This window comes from Corvus cornix, chromosome 2, assembly GCF_000738735.6.
Source record: "Corvus cornix cornix isolate S_Up_H32 chromosome 2, ASM73873v5, whole genome shotgun sequence".
Classification (NCBI taxonomy): Eukaryota; Metazoa; Chordata; class Aves; order Passeriformes; family Corvidae; genus Corvus; species Corvus cornix.
The window spans coordinates 143,530,947-143,548,849 of NC_046333.1; the positions used below are offsets into that span (position 1 = coordinate 143,530,947).

At 47.3% G+C, this 17,903-nt stretch overlaps 1 protein-coding gene and 1 long non-coding RNA gene across 2 annotated transcripts; one reads left to right on the plus strand and one right to left on the minus strand.

Annotated features, from left to right (window-relative positions):
* Window positions 1-282: 282 nt before the first annotated feature.
* Window positions 283-6,201, minus strand: LOC109145375. Its single transcript, XR_002046721.3, has 2 exons — window positions 5,968-6,201; window positions 283-4,534 (listed from the first exon to the last, which is right to left on the minus strand). It is a non-coding gene; the product is annotated as an uncharacterized LOC109145375 (long non-coding RNA).
* On the plus strand, window positions 5,370-10,727 carry TRIB1 (tribbles pseudokinase 1). Its single transcript, XM_010404787.4, is given in 4 exon segments — window positions 5,370-5,740; window positions 5,742-5,801; window positions 6,198-6,490; window positions 8,508-10,727. Coding segments are annotated over 4 exon segments (1,068 nt in total). The 5' UTR covers window positions 5,370-5,494; the 3' UTR covers window positions 8,977-10,727.
* The last annotated feature ends 7,176 nt before the right edge of the window (window positions 10,728-17,903 follow it).

Consider the following 17,903-nt stretch of genomic DNA (forward strand, 5'->3'; position numbering starts at 1 on the left):
ATTCACTGCACAACTAATAAAGTTTCACTGCCATTTCACGTGAATCTTAATCTTCACCTTCCCTAAAAATCTGCATGTATGGTTCCTGCTGTGTCCATTAACTAAACATTTTCATAATGGATAGTGCTCTGTTATACAGTGAAAAAGATGCACTTAGAAAAGGGATTCCTGGAATGAAAAATGTTAGAACATCCCAAGGACAAGTCTTCCTTTCTGTTACTACAGCCAAAGCCTTAAGCTGATGACTCCTCACTACAGGTACAGACTAGTACTGACTTCGAATTCCAAGTCTTCCATAAATAATATTTTATTTTCTGGTCATAAAATACTTACTGTTAATACATAATATTTCAAACACCCGACATGGTCACAGAATGCTCAGAGGAGAATCCTATGTGTAGGTGCCAGCAGATTCTAGGCTCCTAGCCAGTAACTATAAAGAGGAAAAACATCAGATTGATTGTTAAGGAAGTAAAATTCTGGGATGGATGTACATCATCCAGTAGATGCCCATGTATGTGCTTAGCCTCTTGATGCATGAATAATCCCAGTGACTTGACAGGACTGCAGCCGTGTGCAGAAAACACAGTGTGTTTCATCATTTCAAAGCACTGCAGAAAAGGCTGTGGTGGGCTGAGAAGAGAGCCTGCCTCTCTTGCTTGTTCTGATGTTAGTCCAGACCCAAAGAAGAGCCTGAAAGCACGCACATGAATTGAATTGCATGGGAAGTTTACCAAAGGAAGTGTTTGCTTGTAAACTCAGTATGAATAGGATCTTCTCTGACCGCAAGGGAAACGGAGACACTCATTCACTGTCCGCTTGTGCAATCAACTTCTGAAGTAAAAACAGGATTTGAGGTTTAAAACCTGAACCTTCACACGTCTTTCAGGCAACAGAAGAAGCCTTCATGCTCTTTAGTTCGCAGAGGAACAAAGTCAGGAGGTGCTGCTCATAAGACTCCTTGGATTTGATAACAACAGGCTTATCAAAAGGGAATTGTTGAGAGTTCCGAGCTACAGCAGCCCTCAGAGCAGCTTTTGTGTGGGCTTGAGGGGAGACATCTGAACACCATTACATTGCACTCCTTTTGATGTCACTACGTGCTCATCATGTGTTTTATGTCTTAGCAGTGAATCTGCCGCCAAGTTCCACAGTGTCTGAGGATGGCTGTGGGTTATCACAGATGCCGTTCTGCTATAAAAAACATTACTTTTAGTTCTTTATCACCTGGCCGTATGACTACTCTTTGAGCCCCATCTGTGCAGGGTAATTCTATACACCAGTAGATTTTAGATGACATGCTGGTTTTAAATTGCTGGCTTTCAATACAGCAGGAGTTTAAGTTTCATCATATGGCTTGAGATAACTTGTAAAATAAGGATATTTATTTTTCATAATTTGCCTGATAGATTAATATTAGGCAAAATATTTGTCTGCCTTGCCTCTCTCATCTGGTAACTAAAATAATGGCTTTTTCACTTTTTCTTGTAGCAAGTAGCCAGTTTATTTATAAGTGCCCTAATCTAATAGAGATTTATTCTGTGTGTCCCATGAGACATAACTATCAAAGTTACCAGACCTGTCCCAAGCATTTGGGAAGTGGGGTATGGTTACACAATTCTCATTGCCTCTGGCTGCTCTAGTTATAAAGGGTCAGAGAACTGGAGCAACAGAAATAATTTTGTGAGCATCTAAGGAAAAGCAGCTGCTCAGATGAGTGTAAGCACTGGCTGAGGGTGAGACAGGTAGATGCTTGAAAACCACGCAACAAAAATTCCCTTAAATAAAATAACAGGAAAGGGAAGGTCCATGCCTGAACACCAGGAATTCTGGATTCTTCCATCTTCATCTCACAGATGCACTAAGCTGCTTGTCTGTTTCAAGAAAGAGAAAAAATACATGAAGAGCAATATTCACCTAGCCACAGTTCTGGCAGTTCTGTGCTGGACAAGACCCTTCCCTCTGCTAGGATGTGCCCATTCTGTGATACACATGCCACAGGCTCTTTTTTCTGCTGCAGTCCCACATCCTTGCCTAGCAGCTGGGACTCCAGGAAGTGAGGAGACAGCGAACAGTCCTGCTTGCTTTGACTGGCCTTTTCCAAGGAAGGATCTACATTTTGTAATGATTTTGCAATGTCCTTTGACTGAGAGCTCCTCAGACTTTGTTAGTATTGGGAAGATGCCTGTTGGCACACTGTTGTCCTTTGCCAAGCATGAAGACTACTGAATTGTACTTCACAAAGGTCATCCCTGCCCACCTCACAGGTACCAAGTCCCTTTGGAGCATCAGGGCTGAGTGATGGTTCCTTGTATTCTGCTGGCTCACAGCAGTTCATTTTATATGGCACTTGGATAGTGGGACTCATCCACAGAGTCAGTGTTTTATCCCAGCATGAGGTCTGTAACTGTGCGCTGATCTGTGCTCCATAGTGATTTTCAGTGCTGTCCACTGGAGATGTTTAACACTGCCCTGGTTCATTTTGAAGGGCTGTAAAGCCATTCAAGCTCAAATTCACCACAGGCACAACTGGGAATTGCCATTATAGTATTCATCATATATGCTAAGCAGGTAGACCCTGAAAAGTCTTTTTTGGGGAAGGGGGAGATGGAATGATGAAGGCTTGTGCAAGGAGTGGAAGGAAGACCCCAAAAGATAGCTTTTGATTTCAGGGGAGACTAATGCAGGAGATAAGCTTCGATGCTTAAAAGCCAGTGGCATGACCTGCAACAAACACAAGGCTGTGTGGTAGCCCCATATTCTGCAAAAATCTAATACTGAAATGTTGCAACAGTTCTTCACAGACTTCTTCCTGGAATTCCTCCTGTTCTCATTACTGATTCCTAACCAAACCAGGCTTGCATGCAAGCACTGGCAGAGATGGGCAAGGAGGACAGGTTTCAGCCCTTTGAGAAAGAGCATGCCATGCAGGCCATCAGATACCATCCTTGGTATCTCTTTTTTTTTTTTTTTTTGGCATTTTGGGGATTGGCCAAAATTAGAAAAAGAAGAAAAGCCAAAGCGGGAATCACTTCTCTGCTCTGCATCTTGAAATTAATTTGGTGAGGATAGAGGGGAGTCTGAGTGTGGACCTTTTCTTATATTCTGTACCTGAAACATAAGACTAACTTGAGTAGTAATTTTTACTGTATGTTTAGTCATTACATTAATGCTTTGAGTACCTGACAACATGCCAGGCATTTTGAAGAAGCAACAAAGGTTTCCTTCTCTCAAGAACTGCATCCATTTTGCAAAGACCTGGGAGATTTAAGCTTTGGTTTGTCTCAGTCATATGTAGACAGATAACTGTAGTTTATTCTATACAGTCAACTAGAAGAGGGCACCCACCAGCACTTCTGGGATAAATTCCCCAGGGGTTATATTTTCCTGGCCTTTGGGGACTGCATGCCCAGTTTCTGTGCTCCAGTTAGCAGGGCACCCATACAGAGCACAAAATTGCTGGAATCCCTGTGAGAAAAGGCTGCCCAGGCACCAGGAGAATGTGGCAGGACTGTGGGGTGCAATTCTGTGTGTACCTCTGCTCTCCTCTCACACACCGGGTGTTTTTGGGGGGAGCCAGGATGACAAGATGTGCCTTTTTCCCTTCTTCAGGACCAGTGGGTGCCATCCCCCATTTGGCTGCCAGTAGCTTGAACCAAGCACTGTGCTCAGGTGCCACTGTGTCCCCATGGCATGGACCTAGGAAGTTTTAAATGGATGGGAGGCTGGGCAGATGAAGGACACAGCTTCCAACAATGTGTGCATTAGATCCTCAGTATGGCCCTTCTCCTCAGCAGGGACAGTGATCTGACACGGGAGCTGAGAGAGGGGGATCTTTGGGAGGGTGAGGACACTGACACCTTCATTCGTGCTCACACTGCATCTCACTTCTGCGAGAGCTACAGGGGACACTGGGACACATTAATACTGCCCATGAGTACCTTTTTCCAGGTCCACTGCTATTTTGATGTGTCTGCACCCTTCCCCTGTCCCCAAAGGTACTGACACTCCCCCACACACACACACCTTGTGCTATTTCAGATGTAGGAAGCAGCCCACACATGCAGCATCCTACCAGGTAAGTTCACCCAGCAGCAGCATTTCAATCATTAAACTTCCAGGAAGGGAAAAATAAAACAAAAGGTCTGATGGATACTTGCGTGTGTTTTACCTATAAGAGGAACCAAATAAAATAGTGTGCTTTGAGGGTTGTGGTGAATCACTCAGAAACAATCTGGACGCATTAACGGAATTGTATTTCTGGGGAAAAAAAAAAAGAAATGCAGGCCCTGGGATATCCCTTTATGGCATATGCGTTTTATGTTTAAATGCATTAATGGGACTGCTATGCTATGAGTCATCCTGCACAAGAGTTTCATGTGTTTCTTAAAATACACTAGAAGTAGCTGAAGGCATGCACGGGTTTGCTGTGCAGTTATCTATCAGGAATCTGAGCAAATACCTGCACGCGTGGCATCACGGGCTTCAGAGCTGGGGGGGCCCATCCTCAGCCCTCTCTGCTGCTCGTACAGACCTGGGTAGGGGAAACCAAAACGGAATAGGAATTGATCCAACTGAGTAACAAACACAGGGTCCATGTGTTAATATTAGGGAAGCCTCAGAACTGAATTACAGAAAATTTGCATATATGTAAACAGAAAATTGGAGAGTTTCCTCCTGAAGCACTCTTGTCAAAACTACAGCTGTCTGCTTTTTTTCCAGGGATGATTTGTTGTCTGGTTTTGTCTCATTTTTTCTTCCATTTACTACAAGTCCCGGCTGCAGGTCTATTTACTTCTTTAAACCCACACTTTTGAGCCTTGTGGAGCTCTTCTGTTTGCTCCTCACAGGTCACTTCAGCTGCTGGCTGCTGCCTGGCTCTCTGAGCTATTCCTTTTTCGGACAGCAGATAGTTTTAACATGGGAAACACCCAGTGCCAAGTATTTCTGATGGTGCACATTACGTCTACGCTTATGAGCAAACGCTTATGCTCACACAACCGCGTCGTGATGCAAACCTTGGGCTGAGGAATGGTTATTTACTGATTAGTGAAAAGCAAGAACTGGGACTGGGAACCTGCAACTGTATGGACGAGAAGACTGTGGAAAGGAAGGTGGCTTCGCTTTCTCGCCACAATTATTTAAGGTCGAAGGGGATCTCCGCCGCCCCGCCCGGCCCTAGCGAGACCCGCGGCCGCTCCCCCGCCGCCCCGCCCGGCTGCGCGACAGGGCCAGGGCGCGGAGAGCAGCGGGCGGAGCGGAGCAGGCGTGTCCCAGCCTCCCTCCTCCCATTTCCCCGTGCGTCAGGGCCGGGAGGAGGAGGAGAATCACCTTTTTTTTTTTTTTTTAGTTTTTTTTTTTAAAGCCTCCAACTACTTTAGCGCGGACTCGGCAGCAGATGGTGGACACGGCCCGAGGTTTCGGCGGGGAAAGCGAAGGGATGCGCCCAGCGCGCAGCGCCCGCCTGTAGCTCCGCGCCCGCTCCGCTCCCCCCATGAGCCGCCCCGCGTCCCTGCTGCCGGCCGCCCGCTGCCGCAGCGCCCCGGCCAAGCGCCTCCAGCCCCTGCACGACGGCCCCGCCGATGAAGCGCCGGCCGCTAAGTGCCCTCGGCTCGCCGAATGCGGCCCCCCGGACTGCCTGAGCGCTCCCGGGTCGCCGTGTGCCCCCGCTTCTCCCGCCGGCGGCGGCGGCGCGGCGGGTCCCAGCCTGATCGCCTCCTACCTGCTGCTGCCGCTGGCCCGAGCGGGAGCAGGTGTCCAGGGCGCTGAGCGTCAGCTCGGGCCGGGAGCTGCGCTGCAAGGTGAGCGGGAGCGGAGCGGGTGGGAGCGGGGTCCTGGCGGCGCGTTCGAGCGCCCGGCCGGGGACAGCCCTGCCGAACATCCTCCCGCTGCTCCCCGGCTGGGAACGCCCGGCCGGCCCCCGGTGAGGTTTGCACGCGCTGAGAGCGAGCTGGGACTCCGACTTACCTCGGAGCGCCTTCCCCCCCAAAGGCTGTGGGAATGGTGGTTTGTTTTAGTTTCCCCCCCAGCCTTGCAATATAAAACGAACAGGAAGAGTCCTGGTAGCCGCTTCTGCCAGTCCTGCCGAACCCTGGCTCCCCTCCAGCTCCCTCGTCATTGTTTGGGGAGAGTTGCTACGCGAGCTGCAGCTTTCAACGCCCTTGAGAGTGAATTTGGGTTTAATTTCCTCTATACAGGTGTTCCCCCTCAAACACTACCAGGACAAGATTCGACCTTACATTCAGCTGCCGTCACACAGAAACATCACCGGGGTTGTTGAAGTCATTCTCGGGGACACCAAGGCCTATGTGTTCTTTGAAAAGGACTTTGGGGACATGCACTCCTACGTGAGGAGCTGCAAGAGGCTGCGGGAAGAGGAGGCTGCCCGGCTGTTCAAGCAGATTGTCTCCGCTGTAGCTCACTGCCACCAGTCAGCCATCGTACTTGGTGACCTCAAGCTCAGGAAATTTGTCTTCTCTAATGAAGAAAGGTAAGTGGCTGTCAGCAGCCAGCCCTGGGGTGAGTGGGGAGAGAGGAATGTCACATCCAGAGACACAAAAAGCGTCCCAGGGAGTGGAAACAGCCCTGTCAGCCGGGCATCACCTGCGAGCAATCCGCGTAGGTCCCCATCATGTGTGTGTAGTAAGTCACGGATCTAACCGGTGCGCACTCCCTCTTTGTTAGATCTTGACTGACGAAAGGGAGGAAGCTGGCCGGGAGCTTCTTCTCATTCAGCAGAAGTTCAGTGAAACCCGCTGGCAGACAAAGGGATGATAGTTCGGATGCTTGTTAGCGCCAGAAGATGTCATGTGTGCCACTCATTCAGTGTCAAATGAATAAAAGGCAGAGAGGGAGAGGGGTGATGCTGAGGTGTTGTGCCGGGAAGAGGAAGCAGCCCGGCTGGGGGAGCAGGAGGTGTGAAGAACTGGAGTGCTGGCCTCTCCTCGGAAGAGTTGCCTTGTGACCCATGGGGGAGCCACAGTACTTGGGAAGGGTCTCCTTGCTGAACCACTCTGCTGATCAGGGTGATGCTGCTGTGTCCTTCGAGGCTTTTATCCCTGCTCCACTGCCGTGCTTTCCATTCCTCCTGTACCCGTGCATGTGGGCACACACAGCAGGGAAGGTGGGACGTGGTTAAATAATGCTTTGGAAATCCTGCATCAAAGAAAATCACTTTAGTAAAACTTAGCCTAAAGCATAGGTTCATAGAGGAGATCATAGAATCTAGTTGTTAAATTTAGATTAGGGAAATAATGCAGTATTCCCCTGGAGTGTTTGCTTCTCTTGCAGTGCTTCACCGCACATGGCAGAGTCAGAAATACATTTTTAATCAGCAAAATTGACTCTTGACTAGCTGCTTATCCCAAGGAATGTTAAAAAATTAAATAAAAGCTGTAATGGAGTTGTGCTTATTATCGTAAAAGTGTAAGGTGATATTAGTGATGGAGAAGAAAAGGGATTTTGTTTGTTTTGTCAAACTGGGCTAATGATTCTTCAGGATACCTTTTACGGATGTGATAAGAAAGTTAACTAGCACTGCCCCTCTGAAACAGAAACAGCCGTATGTTGACATGTAAAGCTATTCCTTTGAAGGAAACTATTGCAGCTTTTCCCTCCCATAAGAAGATGAAACATTTGTTGAAATGTTACGTTGCACACAGTCTCGCTCATTTGGAAATAACGTGTTGCACAGGCGATGTCATGTGCATCACATTTGGCAAGAAGAGGGTTAAGCAATGGCAGGCGACGCAGGCTCTCGCACAGGTGCAGTTTCAGGGCTCCCGCAGCCAATCCTGGGCCCACGGTTCTCGTTGAGTCATATTTTCCGTTTGCAGAACCAATGGGTATTTGCCGAGGTCAGGCTGAGGACAGGCTGCAGCCAACATATCTACACCCCAGCAGGCTGCCAGGCAGTGCAGAACCCTTCCAGGGCTGGCTGATGGCTTCCCTGCTGATGAAGCTCCCTTTACCCTCCAAAATAGGAGGCTGGGGTGGACCCATCCCCGCCTGGGATATGGTGGGTGCGGTGATACTCTCCAGAAAGGCAAAAATAATAAATTACAAACTAAAATGAAAAAACAAAAGCTCAGGAAAGGCAATGATCCTCACCAGTGCAGAGGGGAGCTGGGCTTTGTGGTTTGGGGAATCATGCAACTGGATGCTGTTTGCTGAAAGCCTGAACGGCACATGGTGTGGTGCCATGTCACCAATTAACCCCCTGCAGTGGCGCTGCAACTGTGTGGGTAGAAGGTGGCTTGGTGTTCCTCAAGAGCCCTCTGTGTTGTTTAAATCCTCAGTTAAAAAAGTGAGTGTCACTGAATGCTGGCGCGTCGTACACAGCAGCACTTACACATGGCCGGGAGTCTGGGCAACTTCTCTGCTGCAAGTTAAGAAGTGTTTCCTTTCTCAGTGCCAATGCAAGAGAGCATGGGGCCATGGCAGGGGCTTGCTGTGCTTGCTCATGACTGTGTGTTTCTCACCTGTGGCTTCCTCTCCTGCCTCCCTAGGACTCAGCTGCGTCTGGAGAGCCTGGAAGACACGCACATCATCAAAGGCGAAGACGATGCACTCTCAGACAAGCACGGCTGCCCAGCATACGTCAGTCCTGAGATCCTAAACACAACAGGGACTTACTCTGGAAAATCGGCAGATGTGTGGAGTTTGGGAGTGATGCTCTATACCCTGCTGGTGGGACGCTATCCCTTCCATGACTCGGACCCTAGCACTCTGTTTTCCAAAATCCGGCGTGGACAGTTCTGTATTCCTGACCACGTGTCCCCCAAAGCCCGCTGCCTCATCCGCAGCCTCCTGCGGCGGGAGCCTTCTGAAAGACTCACTGCTCCAGAGATCTTGCTTCACCCTTGGTTTGATGCAGTCTTGGAGCCTGGATATACAGACCAGGAGACGGGAACTTCAGATCAGATTGTCCCAGAATATCATGGAGACAGTGATGATATTAGTTCCTTCTTCTGCTAACCCCGAAATCTCAAAAACCTCGTCAGTTCTTACCTCCGGCATCTTCGTAGGGTTTCATTTTTCCATGTCTGCAAACTCAGCAGCATCTTAAAGTGCCAGTATGGTCAGAAAAGTGACCTTGTCTAAATGAATGCCAACCTGGAGATCTCCACTCCCTAAGTGTACTCAGAGTTCCATCCTCTTGCTCTGCTGGTCGGTCCCACCAGCCCCGGCGAACTGTCTTGAGTCTTCTGCCTCCCGCATCTCCTCGGGTGTAACTGGTCGCATCTTGGCTGCAGAGTCCTACATCTGGCAAGGTGTGGGATGGAAAGGCAGCTCCTTCTGCTTTCCTGCAGCAGCTGCAGAGGTGTGGAGCCCTGGCCACGATGTGTAGGGGCAGAGGGGCACAAGGTGCGCCTCTACCTAAACAAATCTGACAGAAATGGTTAAAAGGGGAATCAACTTGGCGTGCCCCAGCAGCCAGCTCACGAATCAGCTCTGTGACTGTAAGCACTCATTAATGAGGGAGGGAGATCTTCGCCCACCATGGCCAGCTCTCTGCTCGCTGCTGCTCCTCCAGCTGATCCTGCTTTCAGAGGTGTGAAGCTCCTAGATCCACCTGTAAGACAAATCACTGCTGTGGCTCTTTCTGAAGCAGAAACCAGTGGATCTCTCAGCCAGATCCCCTCCAATTCCATTCGCTGACCAGGAAAGCATTTTAAATAGACTTAAGCCTCATGTTACCACGGTGTAGCCTATATAAATTTATGCCCTCAGCGAGCTTGTCAAATAGCAGGTCTTGTTAGCTCGAGTGCCAAAATGTATCCGTTTACCAAACTGTAACACTATCAGCTGGGGCGCCTTCCCCTGGAAAAGGATCTGGGGTGTCTTGTACAGTATCTGTAAACATGGCCATGTTTTCCAACCGGCTCAACTCTTAAAAATACCACATCACCTCCTCTTTCCCCTTCATCCTCCAAAAAGTTAGTCTTAAGAGTAAAATCTCCTTACACCCCTAGCTGATTATTCAGGTATGCTGTTTGCCTCCAGCCCCTCCCCCCACCTTTTTCTTTTTGTTTTGTTCTGTTTTGCATGATTATTTATAGTCTTTTCAATATGTGTGGATAATGAATATATCTAAATCATTAGCTTCCTGGGTTGGGGGTAAGTAAAGCTTAGTCTTGCCTAAAATTTCTGCTTTGTTTCACATGTGTCCAGTGGTTTATGCAGGGATGTCCATTCACCCTTAGGCAAGAGTGCGGCTTCTGAAATGGCCTTGAGGTGGGTGATGCACGTTCCCAACACCACCCAGTTTGAGTGAAGTCATTTTAAGGGTTAACCCTGGCAAGCTGCAGTCCCACCACACGTTGCGAGAATACCATGTATACCTCATGGACTGTGTACTTTGTACATACCTTATTGTTTGGGGTTTTGTTTTCTTGTTTTGTTGTACTTTGTCCTAATAAGAGGTGTCGAAGAGCAATTTAATGTGAATTAATGTTGGCAATACTAACTTGACAGAATCATGAGCATTAAGAGCAGAGCGCTCCAGCTCTCCGTTGCACTAAACCTCTCATGATTGCTTGACATTTGTATCTGTGATACAGTTTAACCCTTCTATAAAAACAGTACATTTGTATATATTGGTAGAAAATTCTGCCAGAAAAGCTAAAAACACTATGTCCAATTTGTACATATGTATATGTTTGTGGAAACCTGGATGATAAAGTCTGACTTGTAGAAAGTTTTAATAAACTTGGTTTCATAATGTTTGTCCTCATTTCTTGTGGTGTCTCAAGAGGAATGCAGTTCAGTTTCAGTTTGGTTTTATCTGAAAAAATGGGGTTTGGCCTTAGAGACTGTCAGCTCTTCTACAGTCTGTGTGTGTTCCATCATGCCTTAGCCTGAGCTCCCATAACTCAGCTTGGGGTTGAATCCCCAGGGAGAGTGGGGACAGGGGATGGATCCTGCCTCTTGTGAGGTGGAAAGGGCTTGGGACATCCCCAGGGTTATATGAAATGGGGTATCCTACTCCTCTGATAAACAAAGGGGGACAGGAGTTACAGCTCTGCCTCTGAACTTTAGAAACCCTCTTGCCTTTCAGCCCATGCATTTGTTTCCCTCTGTGCCCTGTGAGCAGAAGATGCTGTGGTGCAGCAGGGCTGTCATCCTGCACCTGTGTGCCTGGCAATGTGATGCTCCAGCCAGTGGAAAATCAGATCTCGGATGTCTAAAAGTGAGCAGCCAGGAGCGGCAGCAACCAAGAGCATTGGTGTTACAGGGAGCTGGAGCTCGTGGGCAGAGGCTTGACCCCGCTGCTGGGAAGCAGCACAGAGGCCACACGGTGCTCTCATTAAAAACGAGTGGAAAGATTATTAAAGCTGCTTTTCTTTGTGGTGAGAAGGGAGAAGTATAAATAGCTGCAGTATCAAGGTTAGAGAATGTGCGTTCCTGAAAGAGATCAAGCCACCCTTGCAATCCACCCGGAGCGGTGAGATCATCGCTCACAAGTGGAAAGGAGGAGGAAGAGAGTCTTGATTTTTATTTATACTTTGCCTCATGTTTAACTTTGTCCTTTTGCTTGAAATCTGTTCAGCGGAGCAACTGCTTCCAGGCAGCTTCTTGAGCAGGAGCAACTTCAAAAACAGTTTTGCTTTTAGAAGGGGAGTAGAAAGTGAAAAGGAGGGAATAGGGACCTGGTCAGTGATAAAGCAAAGTGCAATGACTTTCATTAGGTACCTTGACTCCCACTCTGAGAAGCCAGTGATCTGTGCAGTAAGCATATTTTCTTAGCACTTGCTGAGTGAATGTCAGACACCAAAATATCTCAAGTTACTTTACTGATGTTATTCTTGCAAGACTTGTAAAAATATGTGCGCTGCATAGCCTGGCTGATTAAATTACCCCCTGCCCTACCATGCTTTCAGGCTTGGATAGAAGCCCTGATGCATCCTTTCAAAACAACTGCAGGAGGTTCGTATTTTAGCAAAACCTTGAAAACTTTCAAAACACCCCTTGCAGTTAAGCCACCCTTAGTAGGTGAATGTGTAGGTCATCCTGTGACTTTGTTTCACATGAGCTGTGCTGCAGAGCAATTAAACTAAACGCCAAATGGTAGTAACATCTGCAACCAGCCTCTGTATTGCTTTAGGGATTATAATGCAACATCCGTTTGTACAGCAGAATAAATTGCTATTGCTTTGTTACCCCATCGTTTGTATTATTGTATACAAAGTTTCAGAGCGTGTTGAAAGAACCAGCATATTAAGTGATTAAACTTTGATGGTGGGTGTGAGAACTTTGATTTATGCAATGCACACATTTCTTTTTGTGGGAGTCATAATTTGTCTATTTTTAAATGGTCCTTTTGTCTGAAGACCATATGAATCTCTTATGTATTTTGCAGACCTGGTCACCATTTTCACCTTGAAATTGCCCTCTCTGAAAAGTGCTGGAAGCCTTCAGTCCTTCTCTGTTGTTGCTAAAAACACAGGAAAAGTTGAGGTTTTTTCACAACATCCTGGTCTCCATCTGAAGCCGGCATCTAACCACCTCCCAGTCAGGATAAATCTTGCCTCCTAAATATGTATTTTTATCAACTCTCAATACTTCAGCTGCATTTTAGGCACCAGTTCAATAATTTTCTTTTGAAGTAGCACAGCAGAATTTGTAAACCAGCTTCCTCTGAAAGTGCCGTGTAAAACAGCCAGCTCAGCAAGCTCAAGTTTAAGGTCAATATCTCTGCCAAGCAGGTGATACTGCTGAGGTTATTTGCAGTTAAAAAGGACTGCTGGACATTCAGATCTACCTAATCTAAACAGTGCCCTGATTTTAGGAGAACACCTTCAATTCAGGCAAAGGCACTTCTGCATCAGTGTAGTATTTATGAAAGGAAAGGGGTGAAAGAACAGGGTCATTTTACTGATGAACAAGAGGAAAATTCATTGCCCTTGGCTGGATCACAAAGCCAGTGCAGTGCTCTCCTCTAGTTCTGCTTTAATGCACTGAGGGCAGGCCTGACAGAAAACCTGAGAAACACATTTTATCCCAGCAGTGCTGAGTGCATTCTGTCAAGGAATTTTCTTACAGATTATCTCTTTATACAAAACCAGATTTTTTCCCTACTTTTTTATACTATTGCATTCTGTCAGGGAAAAAAGCCTAACATTCAGCATTATGGCAGTGCACAGATTTAGCAGCACAAAGAAATATCCTATGCAAATACTTCTTACAAAGATGTTTTTGTGGTAAGCATTGAGAAGAATAACTTGACATATAACCATGGTCTCAATTAATCCCTTGCAAAAAAAGGCTGTGTTAAATGCAACGTGTCTCAGAAGTACTGTTGATAAAAGTACCATGAAATTTGAAACAGCTCTTGCCATGATTCCTTCATAACTTGCAAAATCCTTTTCTCCAAGTGAAATCCAGAGTTCAGATTTCAGACAGAATCAACTTTTGTTGCTGCAAAATGACAGATCCTTCAGGATATGAGTTCATAGCAGCATCTTTTTTTTTTCTTTATGTGAAGCCAGCTATTTAGAAAATGCCTTAAAGAAAACTCATTAGTTTTCATTGCCCTGCATGTATTTATTTACAGTATTTAACCAGCTAAACAAGCTAACGTGCAGCACTTCATTTCCTAATTTGGCTTTGAAACTGGAGCAGCCGAAGTATCAATTACATTCTGTCAAATGCAAACATTAACATAACTGTATGAAGCAATCATGTTTCTAACAACAGCAAGCACTGCCCAGAGGACCAAAATAAATAAAATTCATAGAGCAAGAGGTAACACTTTTCTTTAAGGCAGGATTAGAGCTGGCGAGCGCCCGGGCGCTTCCCTCTCTGGGGCCGTTTGTTTCGCAGGGCTGTGGAGGCAGCTCCAGCACTGAGGTGGAGGTGATTAAAAAGGCACTTGCTCACCAAGGGCACGGTCTCATCATGGTGGGTGTGGATTTCTGCATGCAACTCCCACTGTTATTAATGGTTAATTAATGTGTAATTTGCAGAAAGAGATGAAACTGGGACCTTGGCGGTGTGTTGTGAGCACACACACGGGCTTATCATTCGAAGAAATATCAGGGTGACACGAAGGGTGGATGACAGAAAATAAGTGTGGCATGAATCAGCTGCCCTGTGTTTATGATACGGCGCTGTTGTGGGAAAACATTCACCTCCATCAACTACCGTCTCCTGCCAACAACAAAAGTTGAGTTTGATAAATTATTAGTGGAGATGTTCTCAGTGGCTTTGCTTAGATTTTACTCCTCTTGCGCAAATTGCAGATTAGGAAAGGATTAAGTAACAACAGTGTGGCTAAAGTATTACACATCGTGCTGGCAATTAGCCAAAGAATGTAGCATGCAAAAGCTGACATTGCCTAAGAAATCAAATATAGCTCTGGTCACCACAGAAAATGGCTCTTCCCCACCACCCAAGTTAGTTGCTCAGTTTCTTTCCTGTCTCACATGGAGCCTTGCACCAGCAAATTGTTCATTACAGAACTTTATTTTCCTTTTCATTAAAAAAAAATTTTTTTTCTTAACTTCCTGGTAGTGAAAAAGCCATAAACATTTAGATGAATCACAGAAACCGTAAATGTAATTGCGCGTAAAGCCATTGTTGGGCCCTGTGATAACATCCCTGTCAAGTCTCAACTTGTTAGATTCGTAGTCTCAGTGAGGCTCAAATACTGTGAGTTTCCTTTGCTGTAGTAACAGCTGGAGACAATACCCGCACAATTTGGGGCAAAAGCCTGTGCAAGACTTGCACACCCAATGGCAATAAATTTGCAGATGGGTAATGGGATACCTGGTGTGACCAAGTGTTTCCTGCAGTGAGCAATGGCAGCAGAACTAGGTTCACAAAGTTCAGCCAGCAGCCTCTGTTGCAAAGCAGGGGGCAATGACCCTCAAACATCACTCAAAAGTGTAAAACCCACCTGGTTTTTGTATGTATGAAATAGTTGGCTGACAAGAATGGTGGGGAACCCTGCTCCTCCCTACCCTCATGCCTATGTTCAAGCTGCCTGGATCTGGGGGAAGGCAGGATGCTCTCAGGCCAACAGGTCTATCTGGCCTCAGGAGAAGCACTACAGATGCCTGATGCATCTGATGCACTGATGTGCATGGGAGTGTGGCAGGCACCCCTGCAGCACAGGGACCCAGTACCTAAAGGGAATCTGCAGGAAAAATGGAGAGGGACTTGCTATCAGGGACTGGAGTGATAAGACAACAGGTAACAGTTTTAAGCTGAAAGAGGGTTGATTTAGGTTGGGAAGAAATTCTTTACTGTGAACATAGTGAGACACTGGAACAGGTTGCCCATAGAAGCTGTGGACGCCCCAACCATGGAAGTGTTCAAGGCCAGGCTGGATTAGGCTTTGAGCTCCATGGTCTAGTGGAAGGTATCCCTGCCCACGGTGGGGGGTTTGGAACTAGAGGGTCTTTAAGGTCCCTTCTAACCCAAAGCATTGCATGATTCTATGACACTGTGGCCCACTGATACCCACCTTTGTATTTAAGTATCCTCCAAGGACCTTCCTATGATTGTAAGCCTTGCTTGGCCCTTGCTTTGACTCAATCTGTACCTTGAGGTCTCAAAATCCTGCAGCAATGAATTCCACTGCTTCAATAAACTACCTTTCTTGGAAGGTGAATATGCTTCAAACAGCAGCAATATGACTGGAATGACTGAAGAGGAGCAGCTGGCCCAGTTTTGGAGGATCTTTTGCTGCCCTCACTCCCCATGGGGACTGGAGGTGACACTGTTCTCTGTGCACGTCAATAGCCTTCAGAGGCAGCCGCAGCACCCAGAGTGGTGAGGACATGAGCCCAGTGGACAGAAAGGCTTAATCAGTGAACTCATGGGATTTTTTATCATGGGTCTTGTGATCCTTGATATGTAAGGGCCCTGTCTGCCAAAGGCAATGATCTCCAGGAGATTTTGGATTTTCATGTGAGGAAGAAGAAGCAAATGCCTGGTTTCTCTGTTGCAAAGAGGGATTTGAAAGGATGTGTCCTGTGAACCCTTTGGACTATTCCCTACTTGTTACTAGTGTCCCAGCCAGATGCTCCGTGCTGCAAAGGCATGCTTGACTGGCTGCCTCATTACAGCAGGCAGTTTTGTCCTTTCATCTGAGCAGCTAGCAAAACAATAAATTAAAAAATAAGGCAAAGTCAGCAAATAGTTTTCTTTCCCCATGTGCAAGGTTAGAGGAACTACTCCCCCTCCTCCAGAATGATTTCCTGACTTAATAGCATTTTTCTGAATCTCCTCTTCTTCTTTCTTTCTGGGCACATGGGGAAAAGCAGGATCTGTGTTTCGGGTGGAGAGGGAGCAATTTTACATGCTGTGCTGTGGCCCAAGCTCTTCATGTGTGTGTACCAACCACAGCCAAAGCCCTGAGCAATCTCCCTCCAGCAAGGGGCAGGGGTGGCTTTGCAGGGAGAGTGCTTTTGTCGTGTCAGGATGGGACCTGGACTCCAGATAGGAGGTACTCCCCTGCCTGCAGGCTCCTCAGGCAAGCCTTGCTGCCTGTAGACAGACAGTACTGCCAGTATTAGCCACTGGCAGGAGGTGGTCCATCCTGGGATGCCTAGGTGTGCTGGAGATAAAATGCTGGAGTTGCATCCAGTTTGTCCCCAGCCCTGGGCAAGGCTCTGGATCGCTGGCAGCGTTTTGGCTGCTGGGCCCAGGCAGGGCTGCTCCTCAGGGCACTGTGGGCTGAGCTGCTGACCTGGGACTGGCCCGTGATGCACATCCTGCTCACGCATGTGGGCATGAGTCAGAGCCTGAGAGGAAAAGGCCTCACCCAGTGACAGGCAGAGTGGTGCAGGGAGCTCAGGCTGTGTGCTGATAGAAGAGATTGCTTATTACAGCTTACAGCCTGCCTCGGCAAAATCCCTGCACCTGTGACATGGGGAAAGGGGTTTGGAGCTAATCAGGTCTCCCACCTCATAGTCAGAGGTTCAGTGGAGCCACTACAGGATGGGTTTGTCGAAGTGGCTCAGTGCCTGCCTTCAGCATCTGTGACCTTAGAGCTGAAGGAGCTGCTGGGGATTCCCAGCACACACATCCCAAGCTGCTGGAAGTCTCTCCACAGTAAGAAGGCACAGCAAGATTGATCAGAACCACATCCATTCACTTCTGCTCTCGTGAGACCCCACCTCAAATACTATATTCAGCTTTGGTGCTCCCAATATAAGAAGGACATGGACCTGCTGAGCAATTCCAGAGGATGGTTATGAAAATGACCAGAGGGCTGGAGCACTTCTCCAGGCTGAGAGAGCTGGGGCTCTTCAGCCTGCAGAAGAGAGGGTTCTGGAGAGACCTTTCAGCACCTTCTTCTACCTACGGGGGGCCTTACAGGAAATATGGGGAGGGACTCTTTGTCATGGAGTATAGTGATAGGAGAGGGGGCAATGGTTCTAAATGGAAGAAAGGTAGATTTAGATTAGATATTAGGGAGAAAATCTTTACTGTGAAGCTCAGGAAGCATTGGAACAGATTGCTCAGAGTAACTGTGGATGCCCCATCCCTGGCAGTGTTCAAGGCCAGGTTGGATGGGGCTTTGAGCAACCTGGTCTAGTGGAAGGTGTCCCTGCCCATGTCAGGGGGGTTGGAACAAGATGATACTTAAGGTCCCTATCAACACAAGCTATTCCATTAATCTATGCTGTACAGAGGCCTCTAGAAAAGCAATAAAATCTTCATGTCTCTTCTTCCCATCAGTTTGACCTCAGTCTTGCTGTCTTCAGCACCTGCCACCTGCCCTTTACCCAGGTGCTAATCTTCCTTGGGCACTGGGACAGCTGAGTGATGGTCAAGCCACCCCCTCCCTTCTCTCTGCTTTTCCAGGAAACAGGTGTCCAGATCTTTTGACCCTTGCAAATGATTGCATTTAATTATTTCTGGAAATTTTCCACTATGGTTTTGTAGTGTTT